Source organism: Elgaria multicarinata, chromosome 10, assembly GCF_023053635.1.
Source record: "Elgaria multicarinata webbii isolate HBS135686 ecotype San Diego chromosome 10, rElgMul1.1.pri, whole genome shotgun sequence".
NCBI classification, from domain to species: Eukaryota; Metazoa; Chordata; class Lepidosauria; order Squamata; family Anguidae; genus Elgaria; species Elgaria multicarinata.
Genome location: NC_086180.1, coordinates 5,055,347 through 5,074,052, shown reverse-complemented (window position 1 = coordinate 5,074,052; position 18,706 = coordinate 5,055,347). Strand labels below are relative to the sequence as shown.

The 18,706-nt window shown below is 47.4% G+C and overlaps 1 protein-coding gene across 1 annotated transcript in view; it reads right to left on the bottom strand.

Annotated features, from left to right (window-relative positions):
- ADAM33 (ADAM metallopeptidase domain 33) overlaps window positions 1-18,706 on the bottom strand; it is a 118,326-nt gene that overhangs the window by 40,985 nt on the left and 58,635 nt on the right. The window contains exons 6-10 of the mRNA XM_063136066.1: window positions 10,715-10,904; window positions 7,940-8,005; window positions 7,215-7,286; window positions 3,801-3,967; window positions 138-222 (exon numbers count right to left, since the gene is read on the bottom strand). Coding sequence (XP_062992136.1) covers window positions 138-222; window positions 3,801-3,967; window positions 7,215-7,286; window positions 7,940-8,005; window positions 10,715-10,904 — 580 coding nt within the window. The remainder of the gene's footprint in view (window positions 1-137; window positions 223-3,800; window positions 3,968-7,214; window positions 7,287-7,939; window positions 8,006-10,714; window positions 10,905-18,706) is intronic.

The following is an 18,706-nucleotide window of genomic DNA, read 5'->3' as shown; positions in this document are numbered from 1 at the left end:
GTTCAACTTAATGAGCATGAGGGTCTCCCAGAAGAATGCCCCCACGCCATCAGTAAAGAAAGGGGTTTTGCCACACAATCGAGGGAGATGGTCCAGACAGCCGAAGGTGGACCCAGGAGAAGCAATATCTTCCTTACCATGCTTACGCCGCCAGAGTTTTCTGCGCTACACATGCCCTCCAGCGGGGCCATACCAATGGTCGTGCCTTTGAACGTCACACCTCTGCGGCAACATATGCAAGAGAAAAGAGAAACCAGAGCGACAATGGTTAGCGCCCCCTGATGGACTGAACAGCAATCCAGCCTGGGAACGTCCAAATAACCAGAACTTGTGGAACTTGCTGTCATTATACTGTGAAAACTTCGAGGCTCGACTTCTGCAATGCGCTCTACATGGGGCTACCTCTGTGCCTAGTCCGGAAACTTCAATTAGTCCAAAATATGGCAGCCAGGTTGGTCACCGGTACACCTAGGGGTGACCACATTACACCAGTTTTAAAATCTCTTCACTGGCTGCCGATTACTTTCCGGGCGAAGTACAAAGTGTTGGTTATTACCTTTAAAGCCCTACATCAGCCTTCCTCAACCTGGGGCACTCCAGATGTGTTGGACTACAACTCCCAGAATGCCCCAGCCACTGGCTGGGGCATTCTGGGAGATGCAGTCCAACACATCTGGAGTGCCCCAGGTTGAGGAAGGCTGCCCTACATGGTTTGAGTTCAGGTTACCTGCAGGATCGCCTTCTCCCGTACAATCCGCCCCGCACACTCAGGTCCTCTGGGAAGAATCTACTTCAGCTAGTACAAACTAGATTAACAACTGTTACCCAGAGGACCTTCTCTTCTGCTGCTCCCAGACTGTGGAACGGCCTGCCAGAGGAAATTTAAAAAAGCAATCAAGACTGATCTATTCCGGCAGGCCTATCCAGTGAAATTTTAGAATGTTTTAAAGATGTTTTAATGTTTTAAAGATGTTTTAATCATGTATGGTATGTTTTTAATCAGTTTTTAATGTGTATTTTAAATCATGTTTTTATACTGTTTGTTTTACACTTTGAATGGTTTTAGTTTTTGTGAACCGCCCAGGGAGCTTTGGCTGTTGGGCGGTATAAAAATGCAAATAATAATAATAATAATAATAATAATAATAATAATAATGGAAGCAGCATAATCATTTCCCTCCAAAGTGTGTGTGTGTTTCTCTCTCTCTCTGTGTGTGTGTGTGTGTGTGTGTGTGTGTGTGTGTGTGTGTGTGAGAGAGAGAGAGAGAGAGAGAGAGAGAGAGAGAGAGAGCCCACAGCTACCACTCTTCATCCCGTACAAGAAGCCAAGGGTTTGATTTAAATCAGCCACACAGAGAGATTTCTCCCAACCTTGGACAGTGAGCACAAGATATCTAGATATTGATTGGCGTGACTGAGTCTATATGAAGGAGAAGGAAGGATTTTCCTAAATAAGGCTCCTGCCATTTCACCTTGGCTTCTACTTCCAGATTCGTTGTGGGATTAAGACCTGATTCTCTACACATGATTTTTTCCTTCTCGGCTTTTCTGTATGTTCTGCTATATAACCTCTAGGTGGTGCTGTGGTATAGTGGAATTATGCAACTACACTAGCATTTCATTCCATCATTTCCCAAAATACTGGACTTTCCCTGATCAAAAAAAATCCCGCAAAAATGCTTGGGAAGCATATCATCTGAAGCACCTGCAAACTACTGTGAGTGGGGAATCATGAACACACAATGAATGCCTCGTGTAGAAAAGCTTGACATGCCAAATATAAGTCTAACAAGAACAAAACGTCACACTTATACAGGGTCAGGCTATCCTGCCTCTTATTGGCTATGATGACTGGCAGCTCTCTGGGATCCTTCCATTCACCACCTGATCCTTTTAACTCAGGCTTCCTCAACCTGGGGCGCTCCAGATGTGTTGGACTGCAACTCCCAGAATGGCATTCTGGGAGATGCAGTCCAACACATCTGGAGCGCTCCAGGTTGAGGAAGGCTGTTTTAACTGGAGATGCCAGGCCTTGAACCCGGGATCTTTTCCGTGCTAAGCACGGGCTCTATATTCCCTTCGTTATAAATCGCAGCTGGTCCCCTTCACAGCGATGTCACTATGATGCTTCCTGCACCTGCTGAAAACAACTCTTTTCCGGGAATCATTCCTCAACGGTCCAGCCACTGTATTTATTGGTACTTTATTTTAAACTGTTTTCAATCTTTCTTTTTACAGTTTTATTCCTATGTTCACCACTCCAGAATCTGTTTTAGATATGGAGCGGTACATAAATATTGTAAATAAATTAATTAATAATAAAATGTCCAGTACCCATAATGATCACAGTGAACCCTGAGTTTTGTGGGGGTTGTTTTAAACTTGAGGCTTCCTGGAGATGGGTCCGGCATAAGTGCCTTCTGCTTACAACCACACCGCATCATCAGTTATAGAGCCTTAAGACCACACGTTGAGATGGTCAGGTCATTTGTCCATCCAACCCACAACAGTCTGCTTGGGGCTTTCCAGGGTCTCAGGTAGAGGTCCTTCCATCACTTGGCCTTTTTTACTTGAAGATGTCAAGAAGATGTCTGCAGGCTAAGCAGATGTTCTGCCTCTGCATTATGGCCCCTTCCCAATCCTCTGTTTCTGGCACTTTGGGATTAAAAAGTTGTGGTTGCGGTGGGGATAGAATCACAGAATAGTAGAGTTGGAAGGGGTCTACAAGGCCATCAAGTCCAACCCCCTGCTCAATGCAGGAATCCACCCTAAAGCATCCCTGACAGATGGTTGTCCAGCTGCCTCTTGAAGGCCTTTAGTGTGGGAGAGCCCACAACCTCCCTAGGTAACTGGTTCCATTGTCGTACTGCTCTAACAGGAAGTTTTTCCTGATGTCCAGCCGAAATCTGGCTTCCTATAACTTGAGCCCGTTATTCTGTGCTCTGCACTCTGGCAGGATCGAGAAGAGATCCTGGCCCTCCTCTGTGTGACAACCTTTTAAGTATTTGAAGAGTGCTATCATGTCTCCCCTCAATCTTCTCTTCTCCAGGCTAAACATGCTCAGTTCTTTCAGTCTCTCTTCATAGGGCTTTGTTTCCAGACCCCTGATCATCCTGGCTGGCCTCCTCTGAACACGCTCCAGCTTGTCTGCATCCTTCTTGAAGTGTGGAGCCCAGAACTGGATGCAATAACTGTAGATGAGGCCTAACCAGGGCCAAATAGAGAGGAACCAGTACCTCATGTGATTTGGAAGCTATACTTCTATTAATGCAGCCCAAAATAGCATTTGCCTTTCTTGCAGCCATATCGCACTGTGGGCTCATATTCAGCTTGTGATCTACAACAATTCCAAGATCCTTCTCGTTTGTAGTATTGCTGAGCCAAGTATCCCCCATCTTGTAACTGTGCCTTTGGTTTCTAGTTCCTAGATGTAGAACTTGGCATTTATCCCTATTAAATTCCATGCTGTTGTTTTCAGCCCAGCACTCCAGCCTATCAAGATCACTTTGAAGTTTGTTTCTGTCTTCCAGGGTATTAGCTATCCCACCCAATTTTGTGTCATCTGCAAATTTGATCAGTGTTCCCTGCACCTCCTCGTTCAAATCGTTAATAAAAATGTTGAAGAGCACTAGGCCCAGGACTGAGCCCTGCGGTACCCCACTCGTTCCCTCCCCCCAGTTTGAGAAAGCACCGTTGATAAGCACTCTTTGAGTCCTATTCCGAACACTGCAAAGAAGAGCCACCTGCAACCTACTGTGGTGTGAAGCCACCTTCTGGGTGCCCCTGCCAGGAAGACTCACGTCAGAAGCTGAGCATTGTCGTGCTTCTTCCGAGACCTCAAGGCCTTTTTCCACTGCAGGAAGGACACGAGGGAGGCGTGGGCATCGCTGCTCACTGTGCACTGGTCCGACTCCGTCCACACCTCGAGACCAATCAGGGCCACTTTGATGTTCAGGGACCTGTAAAACTGGAGAAGAGAATCCAGAAGAGAAGAGGAGGAGAGATTATAACTCTACAAGGTATCAATATCTCATTCTACACACGTACACACCCCTACAAATCCACCATATGGCACTGGAATGACATTATTCCATTTGTCCATGGGGATGGTTTCGATTTTTTTTCACTGAATTAAACAATTCTATCTCATCTCCTTGTGGTCTCAGTATGAGTCGTGGGGGCACCGACACCATAGGCACTGCCAACTGCCATATTCTCTCTCTCTCTCTCTCTCTCTCTCTCTCTCTGAAAGAAAACAGAGACTCCAGAACTCTGTAATAACATCATCATCAACAACAACAACACACACACACACAGCAGCAGCAGTAGGCAACCTGGCGCCCTCCAGATGTTTTGGATTACAAGCCCCATAATCCCTGACCAATGACAGTTCCAGTCCAAACCGCCTGGAGGACGCTAAGGGTGTGTCGTGGCTTCGTGGCTCCCCTTCGTGGCTTCGTGGCTATCCTCCCCCAAAAACCCATGCTATCACTACTGCAGGGTACGGGCAGGAAATCCCCACACCAGGAGGGAGTGTGGGGTTTCCCGGCAGTCATCCGAGTACTGGAGTCCGCCCCCACCGTCTACCTGACTTCTGGCAACCAATCACTAGTCGCCACCCGCCTGCCCCGGAACACACACACCCCAGATCGACTATGGAGCGAGGCCACGTGGCGGAAGAGTCATGGTGACCTCGCTCTGAAGAAAGAAGTGGGGGTAAGTCCCCGACTCTTTTCAAGCTCAGCTTCAGGGAAAAGCCTCACGGTGGTTGCAAATCGATACGACTCCCCATTCCGACCAAAGCCAAGTGCTGAACCAGAGACAATTCCATGTGTTTACAGCATCATATAGAATGGGGGGATTTAAAAGAGTAACAAGGGAGCATGGGTGAGGTGTGTAAACCCCCGCCCCCACCAGACCTTGCTTTCCCACTCGCTCAACATTCGTCTTTCAGGGCTGGAGCTCCGATACCAGAAGAGCCCTTGGCAATGGAGAAGTACTTACAGAGATGGGCCAACTGGAGGGGAAGTGGTTCAGTTCAAATTGGATCCCCCCACCTACCCCCTTTCTGCATGGTTTGGGTAGTTCATAACACATAAGCCACTGAGGGTGCAATCCTATGCGTGTTTAGACAGACAAAAAGTCCTATGTCGTGTTTCTCAGAAAGCTCTTGCTTTCGACAGGACGCAAATGACAAGGCCTGCTAAGTAATCCACAAAACTTTTATTAAGCAACAAACATCTCTTCTACCTGAAGGGAGCCTAATCTCTTGGAAACTTCCCTCTAGGCAAAACTATGCAAACTAAGCAAGACAATTGTCCGCTCAAGAAAGAATAGGAAGCCCCTTCCCAAACGCCCGTAACTTCAGAGCGCCTGGTGCGGAGGCAGGTTCTGGCATAATCGAACTGACTTTCTCACACCTTCCTTCCGCCCCATGCGTTTGAGCTTCTGGCGGACCCTAGCATCAGCTAGCTTGTCGGGACACTCATCTCTGGAAGAAGGCTCACTTCCCACTGAGTGTGTAGGATTTGGCCTTGAGGAGATAAGCTCTGGAAAAGGCTGACTCCCAGCTGGGGAATTGCACGTGAGAGCTTCCTCCCCCACTGGTACAGGCTGGCTGGTGTCTGCCGCCGCCTCCTCTATTTCTGAATCTGAGTCTGATTGGTTACTTGAAACACCTTCCCCCAAAACAGGGGCAGGAGGGCTAGACGTAGAATCATAGAATCATAGAATAGTAGAGTTGGAAGGGGCCTAAAAGGCCATCAAGTCCAACCCCCTGCTCAATGCAGGAATCCACCCTAAAGCATCCCGGACAGATGCTTGTCCAGCTGCCTCTTGAAGGCCTCTAGTGTGGGAGAGCCCACAACCTCCCTAGGTAACTGGTTCCATTGTTGTACTGCTCTAACAGTCAGGAAGTTTTTCCTGAGGTCCAGCTGGAATCTGACCCTGTAACTTGAGCCCATTATTCCATGTCCTGCACTCTGGGAGGATCGAGAAGAGATCATGGCCCTCCTCTGTGGGACAACCCTTTAAGTATTTAAAGAGTGCTATCATGTCTCCCCTCAATCTTTCACAATAATTTTTGTGAACCGCCCAGAGAGCTTCGGCTATTGGGCGGGATAAAAATGTAATAAATAAATAAAAATAAATAAATAAAATCTTCTCTTCTCCAGGCTAAACAGGCCCAGTTCTTTCAGTCTCTCCTCATAGGGCTTTGTTTCCAGACCCCTGATCATCCTGGTTGCCCTCCTCTGAACACGCTCCAGCTTGTCTGCGTCCTTCTTGAATTGTGGAGCCCAGAACTGGACGCAATACTCTAGATGAGGCCTAACCAGGGCCGAATAGAGAGGAACCAGTACCTCACGTGATTTGGAAGCTATACTTCTATTAATGCAGCCCAAAATAGCATTTGCCTTTCTTGCAGCCATATCGCACTGTTGGCTCATATTCAGCTTGTGATCTACAACAAGATCCTTCTCGTTTGTAGTATTGCTGAGCCAAGTATCCCCCATCTTGTAAATGTGCCTTTGATTTCTATTTCCTAAATGTAGGACTTGGCATTTTTCCCTATTAAATGTCATTCTGTTTTTTTCAGCCCAGCACTCCAGCCTATCAAGATCACTTTGAAGTTTGTTTCTGTCTTCCAGGGTATTAGCTATCCCACCCAATTTTGTGTCATCTGCAAATTTGATAAGTGTTTCCTGCACCTCCTCATCCAAATCATTAATAAAAATGTTGAAGAGCACTGGGCCCAGGACTGAGCCCTGCGGTACCCCACTCGTTGCCTCTCCCCAGTTTGAGAAGGTTCCATTGATAAGTACTCTTTGAGTCCGATTCTGTAGCCAACTGTGAATCCACCTAATAGTTGTTCCATCTAGCCATGACGTCCTACAGCTCCCAACACAGAGACCAGTTCCTAACACATAAGTCACCAAGGGTGACGCACGTGGCTGGCTTGGAAATGCTGGGAGTTTTAGGACCCTTGACTCTCTCAACATGCACAGGAATGCACCTCACATTCCCTAATCAACAGATGGCAGCAATACCTGCAGCTATGAGAGGTTTTTCCCCAGTGGTTTCTTTCTGGTCCTTATAGCCTGATTCTGTAATGTGACCAGGAGCCTATGGGCATTCTTATATATTACCATTTAATATAGGTAGCTGTGTGTAACTTTCCAATCTCCTGCTAATTTCAAGGGCCCCCCAGTGATTACCTTGTCTACATAATTAGCAATCTCCAGGATCCGTTGCTTTGTGCGTCCCAAATTTTGCTTTTGGGCTGTAAACTGCGGAAAACGGTGAAAGAGGAAGAGACAAATAAGAGATGACATGGGAAAGGAAACACACTGAGTGTACATGCACACACACACACACACACATATGTCGGAACAGCGGTCAGGGGAACAAATTAAATAAATGTGCAAGCTAAAGGCTAATTTGTTCCTGGAGGTTTTAAAGCAGTAGGTATAGTGGCGGGGGTCACTCCAGGTGCAGAAGTAATTATCAACTCTGGATGCATCAGGTATCCTTGAGTGCAAATGTGTGTGTGGGGAAAATGTTGACCTAGCAGCTTGGCCTAGCAGCCAGTTAGAGCCAAATAAGTATCTTTTTAGCGTATATATTGTGTATAAAAAGACTAGCACGTTCAGTATGTTCTGTAGTAGTGGTGGTTTCATTCTGCTCCTTGACTTCATGCTCTTGCCAGAAGAACAGTAATCAGCTGGCGAATGCATTGTGCATTCTTGTCACTCAGCATTTATCCTTAAACATCCTGAGCTACAAAGTCTAGGCTGAGGACAGCTGCTACAATCTGGGCTGCTGTGAAGGCGAGCTTTTGGTTCTCGGCGAGACATCGCATCTCAGTTCACTGAGGCTTCACAAGAAAGACTCTTTCACGCCACGCCCCCCCTGGCTAAAGCAAAAGGGATGAAATTCTCACCAGGGTGTAGTCTGCAACGATGAAGAGCTCCATGTATTTCAGGGTCCTCCAGGCGTCCCTCCTTTTCTGCAAGACAAATTGCTTAACATCATCAGAAAGGAAGAACAGGGGGAAACCAGCACAGAGGGGCAGAAACTGCGACCCATCTTCTCTGCTCCTAGAAGCAAACAGGCAAGACCAAATGGTAGAAACAAAACCTAACCCCGGGGTAGGAGACAAGCAGCCCAGGGCTTGGATTCCTGCTCGGAATGTCTTCTGCAGACACTCCTTTCTACCTCCTGAGGAAGGCCTTGAAATAAAGGAAAGGTCGAAACGGGTTGGGGTTTCTTGTCAATAAATCTATTTGGCATCCTGACAACTTATAGAATCATAGAATCATAGAATAGCAGAGCTGGAAGGGGCCTACAAGGCCATCGAGTCCAACCCCACGCTCAATACAGGAATCCACCCTAAAGCATCCCTGACAGAGGGTTGTCCAGCTGCCTCTTGAAGGCCTCTAGTGTGGGAGAGCCCACCACCTCCTAGGTAACTGATTCCATTGTCGTACTGCTCTAACAGTCAGGAAGTTTTTCCTGTCGTCCAGCTGGAATATGGTTTCCTTTAACTTGAGCCCATTATTCTGCGTCCTGCACTCTGGGAGGATCAAGAAGAGATCCTGGCCCTCCTCAGTGTGACAACTTGTTTCTCTCCCTTGGGGTCTGCTTTGGGTGCTCATCTCTCTTTGATACTGCAGCCATGCCATTCCTCCGTCCTACAGGACCTTCCTTCCTGTCTCCTTCTCCCCACACCCCGACCGCCGGTTGACCCCTCCCAATAACGCTTTCCTTCTCTGATGGTGGCGCCCAACTGAGTTGCACAGACTAATCTACAGTAGAGACCTGGTGGATGAATGCTCTTGGCCTCACTCCAAGCGGCTGGTTAAGACAGCATTTTGGAGTCCTCGCTTCCAGTTTTTTGATACTAGGACCATAGCTAGATGGAACGAACCCCAGGATCGTCCCTGTGTGTTCACATGACGCACAGGGGATCCCGGAATCAGGGAGGGATGAGCTCTTCCTTGCCCCAGGATCTCACCCTACCTTTTGAGCCCGGTTACTCGCGAGGCCGGGCATCGTGGTGTGTGGCCAGGTGTCGCAGTTTGTCCTGGTTCCTCGCGTTTCCTTGCGAGGAGCCGGGACCCGCGCACAGGGCACAGAGCTCCTCAGGAGCGCTGCGCCCATCGGGGGTGGGGTGGGGGGAGTTGGGAAAATAATTTGGTTTTTTTTAAAAAACGTACGTTTTGCACACGAGTGTTTGTGCGCAACTTCCCCTTTGAGAAAAAAAACCAAAATGGCAGCTGCGACGCCTCTCCCTCTGAGTAGGGTGACCATATTTTGGAAACCAAAAAGGAGGACAACATGGTCGCCCCCAAGGGGGCGTGTCCAGTACCAAGGGGGCGTGCCCACCCAAACATAGCCTTGGTCACATGTCTGATTTTACAGCACACATTTTAGACAAATTTGTTCTACATAACATCTTAATGTTAAAATCACTGAAATAAAGAACAAGTGAGAGATTCAATGTATCTGAAATTAACTTCACTCACTCCTACTTTTGTAGGTTTTGCTGTACTTTGAAGCTTTTGCTATACTCTGTGTGTTACATTCTCCCCTTCCCTCAAATATCTTTTCTGACTGTATCTTCACTCATTGCAAGCTGCTGTTGGCGCCAGATCTGTTTCAAATTTGGTATGGCTAAAGCTCTACCTCAAAGCTATCATGGTGCCAACTTTCAGCTCTTTATCTTTAAAAATGAAAGTTTAAAAAATAATAATTTTAAAACCTCATTTTTAAAAAAATTCTTTAAAAAATCAATGGATGAACGGATCTGTTTCAAATTTGGTGTGACTAAAGCTCTACCTAAATCCTATCATGGTACAAAGTTTCATCTCTTTATATTTAAAAACGATGATTTTAAAAATAATAATTTTAAAATCTCAATTTTTAAAAAATTCCTAAAAAAATCAATGGATGAACGGATCTGTTTCAAATTTGGTGTGGCTAAAGCCCTTCGTAAGAGCTACCATTGTGCCAAGTTTCATGTCTTTATCTTAAAAAATGACGGAGTTATAAGCATTTTTGTTAATTCCCATTAGAGGCTCTTTGAAAAAAAATCCGGATTCCCCCTCCCCTCCCAGATTTGCCATCAAAAACCCGGACAAAACCGGGCAAATCTGGTCATATGGTCACCCTACCTCTGAGGTCATCATGCGCCGTGTGTAAACAGAGGGGGGATCTCGCGATAAAAACATTGCGAGATCTTCACCCCTCCGTCGCGCAATAACAGTTAGGTCTAGCTAAGGCCTAGATTATACCTGAGAGAGCGCCTTCTCCCTTACCAACCTGCCCGGTCACTGAGGTCATCCGAGGGCCTGCTCCTGGTGGTTCCACCTAGATCCATCCTCCAATTGGAATCCACCAGGGGAAGAGCCTTCAGCGTGGTGGCCCCCCTCCTGTGGAATTCCCTGCCTCTGGAGGTCAGGCAGGCACCAACCTTGTACTCCTTTCGGCGCCTCCTGAAAACATCTTTATTCCAAGAAGCCTTTCTTTAACATGCAGCCTTGGATTACAGTTATTGCTTCTTTTAAATTTTGTTTTAACTGTTTTCATTCTGTTTTTATTTTCATTTTACCTTGTACACCGCTCCGAAATTTTTCAATGGGGAGCGGTATATAAATATTCTAAATAAATAAATAAATAAATAAATAGATTATCCGTGCAGCACAGAAAGACTCACCCGCAGGTGTGCTGCTGGTTTGAAGGACCCGGCGATATCTGCTATGTTGCTTTGCAGGTGGTCACCATGTCCACAGGTCCCACCTCTAAGGGGCAAATGTTCCGTCCTGAAGATGATGTGAGGCTCAGATTCTGGGTTTGCTGGAGGTTTCAGGTAGTAGCTGTTGTTATGGCTGAGTATGATCAGGCCACTAGGGAAGGACCATAAAAGTGTGGTGACTTCAAGCGCAACAAACAACAGTGCTCTCCCAGCACCAACACCGTCATCTTTATGGCACCAGGTTAAGACTGCCCTCTGCTCCCAGGCGTTTCATGGCAGACGATGGGGCATTAATGCCAGCTGTACGAACAGGTCTAGTATTTCGCTGAAATTGTTTTAGCTCCTTAAATTGCTTTACACTGTGTATCTTTTAAATTTTGTGCTGTATTTTTTCTTCTGAATTGTTGTGAACCGCCCAGAGAGCTTCGGCTATTGGACAGCATAGAAATGAAATAAATAACAATGACAACCACTATTTAAATGGTACTTTTATTACATCAGTTACATCTTACTTTACGACAACTATGTAAGGCTCAGGTGTCCTCAGTGGCACGGAGTGCCTTCTACAAACTCCGGTTGGTGGCCCAGCTACGCCCCTATCTGGACAGGGATAACCTGGCTTCAGTTGTCCATGCTCTGGTAACCTCCAAGTTAGATTACTGCAATGCACTCTATGTAGGGCTGCCTTTGAAGACGGTTCGGAAGCTGCAGCCAGTTGCTTTCCCAGCTAAGCAGCCGAGAAGGGTTGGGGTTTTTTTTCTATTTTGCAGTTACGCCTGTTGAATTCTGGAGGCTGCAAAAAACAAAGGAAACCCCAAATAGCAAGGAGAAAAAAGCCAAGGGGAAGGGGTGGAAACAAAGATATATCTTGGAGAATGTTTATTGTTTTTGCCAACGCGTTTCGGACTTTTGAAGTCCTTCTTCAGGGCAATTCAAATAAGAGTATAATTTCAATTTTCTCTAGGAGATCATTTTGCTCTAGAGGAAATTGAAATGATACTCATATTTGAATTGCCGTGAAGAAGGACTTCAAAAGTCCGAAACGCGTTGGCAAAAACAATAAATATTTTCTAAGATGTATCTTTGTTTCCACTAGGGATGTGCTCCGCTTCTAATCGCACCGGCGAATTAGAAGCGGAGAGGGGGGCTTCGCCTGCCCTTAAGGCGGAGGTGAAGAGGATTTGGGGGCTGGCGGAGCATGGCGAAGAGGATCGAAGTGAAGGCGGATCCTTCGCCTCGATCCGGAGCTCCGCCGGAAAGGTAAGTGGGGTTTACCGGGCCCTGCCGCTGTCGCCCATGCAGCGACAGCGGCAGGGCCCGGTAACCCCCCCCCCCCGCCCTCCTCTCCCTTACCTGCCTCCGTCCGTGGTCTGTCGGCGTCTTCAATTAAGCCCACGAAGGCAGGTAAGGCCTCCCTCCCCCTTGGTCCCTTACCGGACTCTGCCGCCATCGCGCACGGGCGGCGATGGCGGCAGGGCCCGGTAAACCTCCCGCCCTCCTCTCCTGGCCTTACCTGGCGCCATTCCCCTCCACTGCGGAGCTCCGATTCGGAGCCGGAGCTCCGCGGCGAAGAGGAGCGGAGTATGGGCGGAGCGGCGCGGAGCGGGCCGACCGGAAATTTTCGGATCGGCCCGCGGGGCGGAGCGGGGTGTCCGTGCACACCCCTAGTTTCCACCCCTTGCCCTTGGATTCCCTCCCCCCCTTGAATTCTGGAGGCAAACTACAGTTCGTTTTTCATTAACAGAAGGGAAACTCAGCCCTTTTGGACTGCTACATTTCTGTAGTAAATTCTGCAGCAGCGGGGAGGGGGGGACACGAAAAGGCCAGGGGCCTTTCAAACTCATGTGAGGGAGACCCAAGAGCAAATCCCCACTCACCTAATCCACCTCGCAGGATTGTTGTAAATGGCAGGGGAGAAGCATGCTTTAGGTATGCTTTAGGGTGGATTCCTGCCTTGAGCGGGGGTGGGGGGGGTGGACTTGATGGCCTTATAGGCCCCTTCCAACTCTGCTATTCTATGATTCATGCCTGCCAACCTGAGCTGCAAACAGGCCCAGTTTGCACATTCCTACAGCTCCTGAAGCATCATGACCAAATTGTTCAGGCTTTCCACATCACACAGGGCGAATGGAATGTCTGAGTGTATCGTGCTTCGTTTGTGGTCACTTTGAGCTCACCGCTCTGCTAGTCAAGGGGGCGGAGAGGGAACAACGCTTGGTCCAGATTCCTGAGCGCTCTGATCCATCCCAGAACTCCATCACATCCATGAAAATGCTCCAGGACAGTATTGTCTGACCCAGGTTTGGATGGAGGTAAAGTAAATTCTGCTCAAAACTTTTACAGCACTGCATTAGTTATTTAGGGGCTAGCGCTGTCAGAGCAGAGAGGTGACAAAGGAGAGGAAGCAGACAGCAACAGCCCAAAAGAACTTCATTTTATTTATGGTTTCGTAGGGGTGGTACAGAAGTTCCTGCCCCTCATGGTGAATGAGAAAAGGGAAATTTCAGGCCATGTCTGATGAAGATTCAGAAACTGAAGAAAGTTGTCAGACAAGGCTTCCTAATGTGCAGGAACAGGGCACCTATAGAATCATAGAATCATAGAATAGCAGAGTTGGAAGGGGCCTACAAGGTCATCCAGTCCAACCCCCTGCTCAATGCAGGAATCCACCCTAAAGCATCCCTGACAGATGGTTGTCCAGCTGCCTCTTGAAGGCCTCTTGAAGTCCTGTACCATGCTCTAAATGAGCAATTTATTGCATGCTCATGGAAGTTTGCAGTTCCTTTAGATGACATCGTCAACCTCCAGGACGTTTCTTGCACGTTCACCTCCCCCCCTTATCCCACTTTTGAAAAACACGGAGTTGATCAGCTATTTTTTTTTTTAAAAAAAGCACAAAATTGGCCCCATGTAAAGTCAGTGTTGCATTATAATTCCATCACTAGATGGTGCTGTTTCATTAAAGTGAACAGAGCACGCAGAGAGAGGAAATAGTCAATTCATACCACGTGGCCGCCCATGACATTGAGCTGATTGTAATCCCAGAAAGAAAGTGGATGCAGACAGCTCCAGTAAGGCAGCAGGATTTTTTAAAAATGAAGAGAAGCTCTAACTCTTTGCCCTTTCCCGTTGGGCTTTAGTGCCTGATCTTGTGTATCCTAACCTTTGACCTCGCCCAAATGTTAAGGAGGGGCAACAGCTGCCCCCATCCCATCCTCAGTGGGACTGATGGATCTTATTCGTTCGTTTGTTTAAAAATATATATTAGTCAGCCTAAAGCTCATAGCTCTCAGAGCCACAAACAATAAAAATCCAAATAAAATAAGAAAATCCACAAAAACAAACAAACCCAGTAACAGCATAATAAGACAATAAATTAAAAGCAGCAGAGGCTAAAATTGACCTTATGAGAAATAAAAACATCAAAGATTAAATTGCTTAAAAACCCAGCATCACAGCAAAACCATGGAGGATTAAAGGGCCTTGGGAGAATAAAAATATATTTAACTGGTGCCGAAAGGATAACATGGCAGGTGGCAGGGGGGCCTCTCTGGGGACACCCCCACCCCCGCCGCCTTGACATTTGGGAGAGGCCTGTGATGTCTTCCTGCACTTTGCCTGACCATGGAGTCAGACTGCCCAGAAAGGGTGTTGGAGCTCCATGTTTTCAGAGCCTCTCATCTTTCTTTCTTTCTTTCTTTCTTTCTTTCTTTCTTTCTTTCTTTCTCAAAAAGCAGCTGCAGGCAGGCAGGGTGGTACTGTTGATGCTTTGATCAGGGCTGCATCATGGGGGGAAATGGGCTGCAGTCCTAATCCTAATTCTCCACAGACACGTGCAGCTGTCATTAGGCACAGAGGAGGAAACTGACAGACTTAACAGAAGTTCTCCCTTCCATGACTAATAGCAGCTTTGCGTAGGGAGGGGGAATTCAACTCAGGAAATTGTTGCAAGGGTACCTATCTAACCCTTCTTCCCTCCAAGCCAAGACCCTGGTTAGTCCTCATCTAGAGTATTGCGTCCAGTTCTGGGCTCCACACTTCAAGAAGGACGCAGACAAGCTGGAGCGTGTTCAGAGGAGGGCAACCGGGATGATCAGGGGTCTGGAAACAAAGCCCCATGAAGAGAGACTGAAAGAACTGGGCAGGTTTAGCCTGGAGAAGAGGAGATGGAGGGGAGACATGAGAGCACTCTTCAAAGACTTAAAAGGTTGTCACATATAGGAGGGCCAGGATCTCTTCTCGATCCTCCCAGAGTGCAGGACACGGAATAACGGGCTCAAGTTAAAGGAAGCCAGATTCCAGCTGGACTCCTGGAAAAACTTCCTGACTGTTAGAGCAGTACGACAATGGAACCAGTGACCTAGGGAGGTGGTGGGCTCTCCCACACTAGAGGCCTTCAAGAGGCAGCTGGACGACCATCTGTCAGGAATGCTTTAGGGTGGATTCCTGCATTGAGCAGGGGGTTGGACTCAATGGCCTTGTAGGCCCCTTCCAACTCGGCTATTCTATGATTCTATGATTCTATCCTGATGTAAGTTGCCCACCCCCACAGTCGCTTTTTGAGAGGAAGGGAAGGCACTGGAAAACTCAAACCCAGAACTCCCATGGCAGATACAGTCTGAGATGTAGCTGCACGAATTGAGAACACACACCCTTTGGACACATCACTCCTAATCGAAACCCAACTGTAAAATGTTTGCTACGTTTGTGTTTTCCAGGAGATTATCAAACCGGAGAATCTCAGGTATTTTCTGACCATTAATTGGATGAATGTCATGGAGGTCCGTCTGCAAGAGTTTGCAATGCAAGCAGAAAACAAAACCACGGGACCAACTGGGGGGGGCGGAAGTCAGGGGAGAGACTGAGAGATTAATCTATTTCCATACAGGATTCAAGAAATGTATTCCACGGTGCCTCCACCGCCCTCTCCGTTCCGTTGCAGCCGCCCCAAGGAGGAAGTGAGGCAGTTTTCCAGCTGTACAACTCATTTGAGTGTCCGTTACTATCCTGAGTCACAAAGGGAGGGAGGGTTATGCGCGCGCATAGCTGAGAAATGACCTCACTTGCCGGCGTTCCTAAAGATGCAGCTCACACAGACGAAGGCTGCCAGGGCTATTCCGAGGCCTGCAATGACACGCTGCGGAGCTGGTCCCATGAGACCGGGATGGAAGGGGATTGCTGAGCAGCCCTCGGGTACTCCCTGCCTTTCTTCTCTCTCCATCTCTGTCCCTTGTTCTGGCAAACATTCACAGTTGGGACATGGATGTCTGGTCCGAAGCGGCCACAGCTGCAGGGACTTCAGGAACAGCCATAGTCGAAGGAAGAAGAGGGGATTATCAGGCCACTGGCGAAAGCAAAGTGCCAGGCTAGTACAACTCTGGCCATAGCTAGACAGGGTTTTATCCCAGGGCGAACCCCGGGATGGATCCTGTGCATCCACATGACGCACAGGGGATCCAGGGATCAGTTAAGGATTACCCCTCCCTTGCCCCGGGATCTCACCCTACCCTTTAGGACCACTTTGTCCGTGGTCTTGAGCTGAGACCGTGGAATGTGTGGCAGGGCGCCACGGTTTGTCCCAGCTCCTCGCGAGTAGCCGGGACCCGCGCACGGGGCGCAGCGCTCCTCAGGAGCCCTGCGCCCGTCGGGGGTGGGGTGGGGGGAGTGGGGAAAAATATTTTTTTTAAAAAAATACTTACCTTTTGCGCACGAGCATTCATGCGCTGCTGTCCCCTTAAGAATTTTTTTAAAAATGGCAGGCGCGACGCCTCTTCCTCTGAGGTCATCACACGCCGCGTGTGTACTGAGGGAGAGATCTCGCGATAAAAATATTGCGGATCTTCCCCCCCTCCACCCCTCTAGATCACTATGTCTAGCTAAGGCCGGTGTGTAGGATTTTAGAACATCCCCTCTGCCTGAACACCCCCAAAAGAAACCAGTTAAAGGCACTCAAACTGGTTTCCTGCAAAAACTGACAGGGTTGGCCATTGGGGGGAAAAACTGGCCGCAGAAAGGAAGACCACACACTGGTTCAGGGAAACACCCATTAGATATGTGGCACTGGGACTGATGGGTTGTTTGAGATTTCTCCCTGCCTCTGCAGCCCAATCTTGACAAGGAGAAACAAAACGGACCTGAGGGCCAAACAGATGTTACTTTAATGTGTGTCTAGCAGCTATTAAAATCATTTTTACTCTAAGTGCAGGACCCCGTTCCAGATCCTAGCAAAGGGGGAAAGGGGGCTGTTAAGATCTGGACTGGGCCCTCTGCACGTACTCTGGAGTAAAGGGGAAAAATGAAAGGAAGTCGTAGCTGCTAGACACACAAAGTTTTGGCCCTGGGTGGTTGTGACAAGAGACTTTGGAATGTTATTGAGAAAGAAATGGAATTAAACAAAATGTGACTCAACAGTTAAATTATACCTCATGAAAACCGACTTGTACAGAGTTATCTGGGAGGTTGCAGTGTTGTAGCTGAAGCTCGGAGAAATGCCGATGGGCAGGGTATACATTTAAATACAAAAATAAATAAAATAGCCCACATATAAACCTGTGCATTGTTGTTCTTATAAAATTAAAAAAAAACAAATTTCCCCAAAATTTGAGATTCCTGAAGGGGAAACCAAACTCTTGTTTAGATTCGATGGCATATCACACACACACACACACCCCAATTGGTTAAAGTTTTACAAAAAAACACTACAAGCCACAATTATTCCAAAACTGAGAAACTTCTCGGGAGGTTCTGGAACATCTCCCTCGCTTCCCTAAGAACATGTAAAGCACCTTGCTGGATTAGACCAAAAACCCATCTAGTCCATCATCCTGTCTCCAATATAGACTAACCAAGATGCCTTTGGGAAGCCCACAAGTAGCACATGACAATAGTAATCTCTTGTTTATTTATTATTATATTTATATCCCACCTTTTCTTCCTCCAAGAAACTCAAGGTGGCTTACATGGACACTGACCTCTCTGTTTTATCTTCACAATAGCCCTATCAGGTAGGTTACTGGCTGGTCCAAAGTCACCCAGTGAGGTTCATGGCCAAGTGGGGACTAAAACCCTGGTCTCCTGAGCATCAGTCCAATGTTCTAACCACTCCGCCAAACTGGTTCTTGTTGTCTCTACAAAGAGGTATACTGCCTCTGAATAGGGAGGATTCATTTAGCTATCCTGGAGGCAAAGGCTATCCACGGCTACTAGCCCTGATGGTTGTGTGCTATCTCCAGTATTCGAAGCATTAAGCCTGTGTGCACCAGTTGCTGGGGAACATGGGTGGGAGGGTGCTGTTGCACCATGTCCTGCTTGTTCATCCCTGGCCGATGGCTGGTTGGCCGCTGTGTGAACAGAGTGCTGGAATAGATGGACCCTCGGTCTGATGCAGCATCAGGGCTCCTCTTAGGTTCTTATCATGGCTAACATTCCTCAATAAACCCATCCTCCACTATGAATTTGCCTGAAGTCCCCTTCTAAATTCACCTAATGTAGTGCCCATCCGTATATTCTGCTGCAGAGAATTCTGTAAGTCCATAACGCATTGTGGAAAAGCGCTTTCTTTTGATCCTCCTGGATCTACTGAAGCTGTGAGAAATAGTTCCCCCAACCTTTCGCAAGACCGTTAATCCCCAACAAAAGTGTGCATGTGTGCAGGGGAGGGGGGGATATCCAGACATTTGGGGGCATGGGTCAATATTTATTTATTTGTTTGTTTATTTATTTATTTATTACATTTCTATACCGCCCAATAGCCGGAGCTCTCTGGGCAGTTCACAAAAATTAAAACCATTCGAAGTATAAAACAACAGTATACAACCATAATATAAAATACAATATAAAAGCTCAACCAGATAAAAACAGCAGCAATGCAAAATTACAAATTTAAAACACCGAGTTAAAATTTATTTATAGACTGTTAAAATGCTGGGAGAATAAAAAAGGTCTTCACCTGGC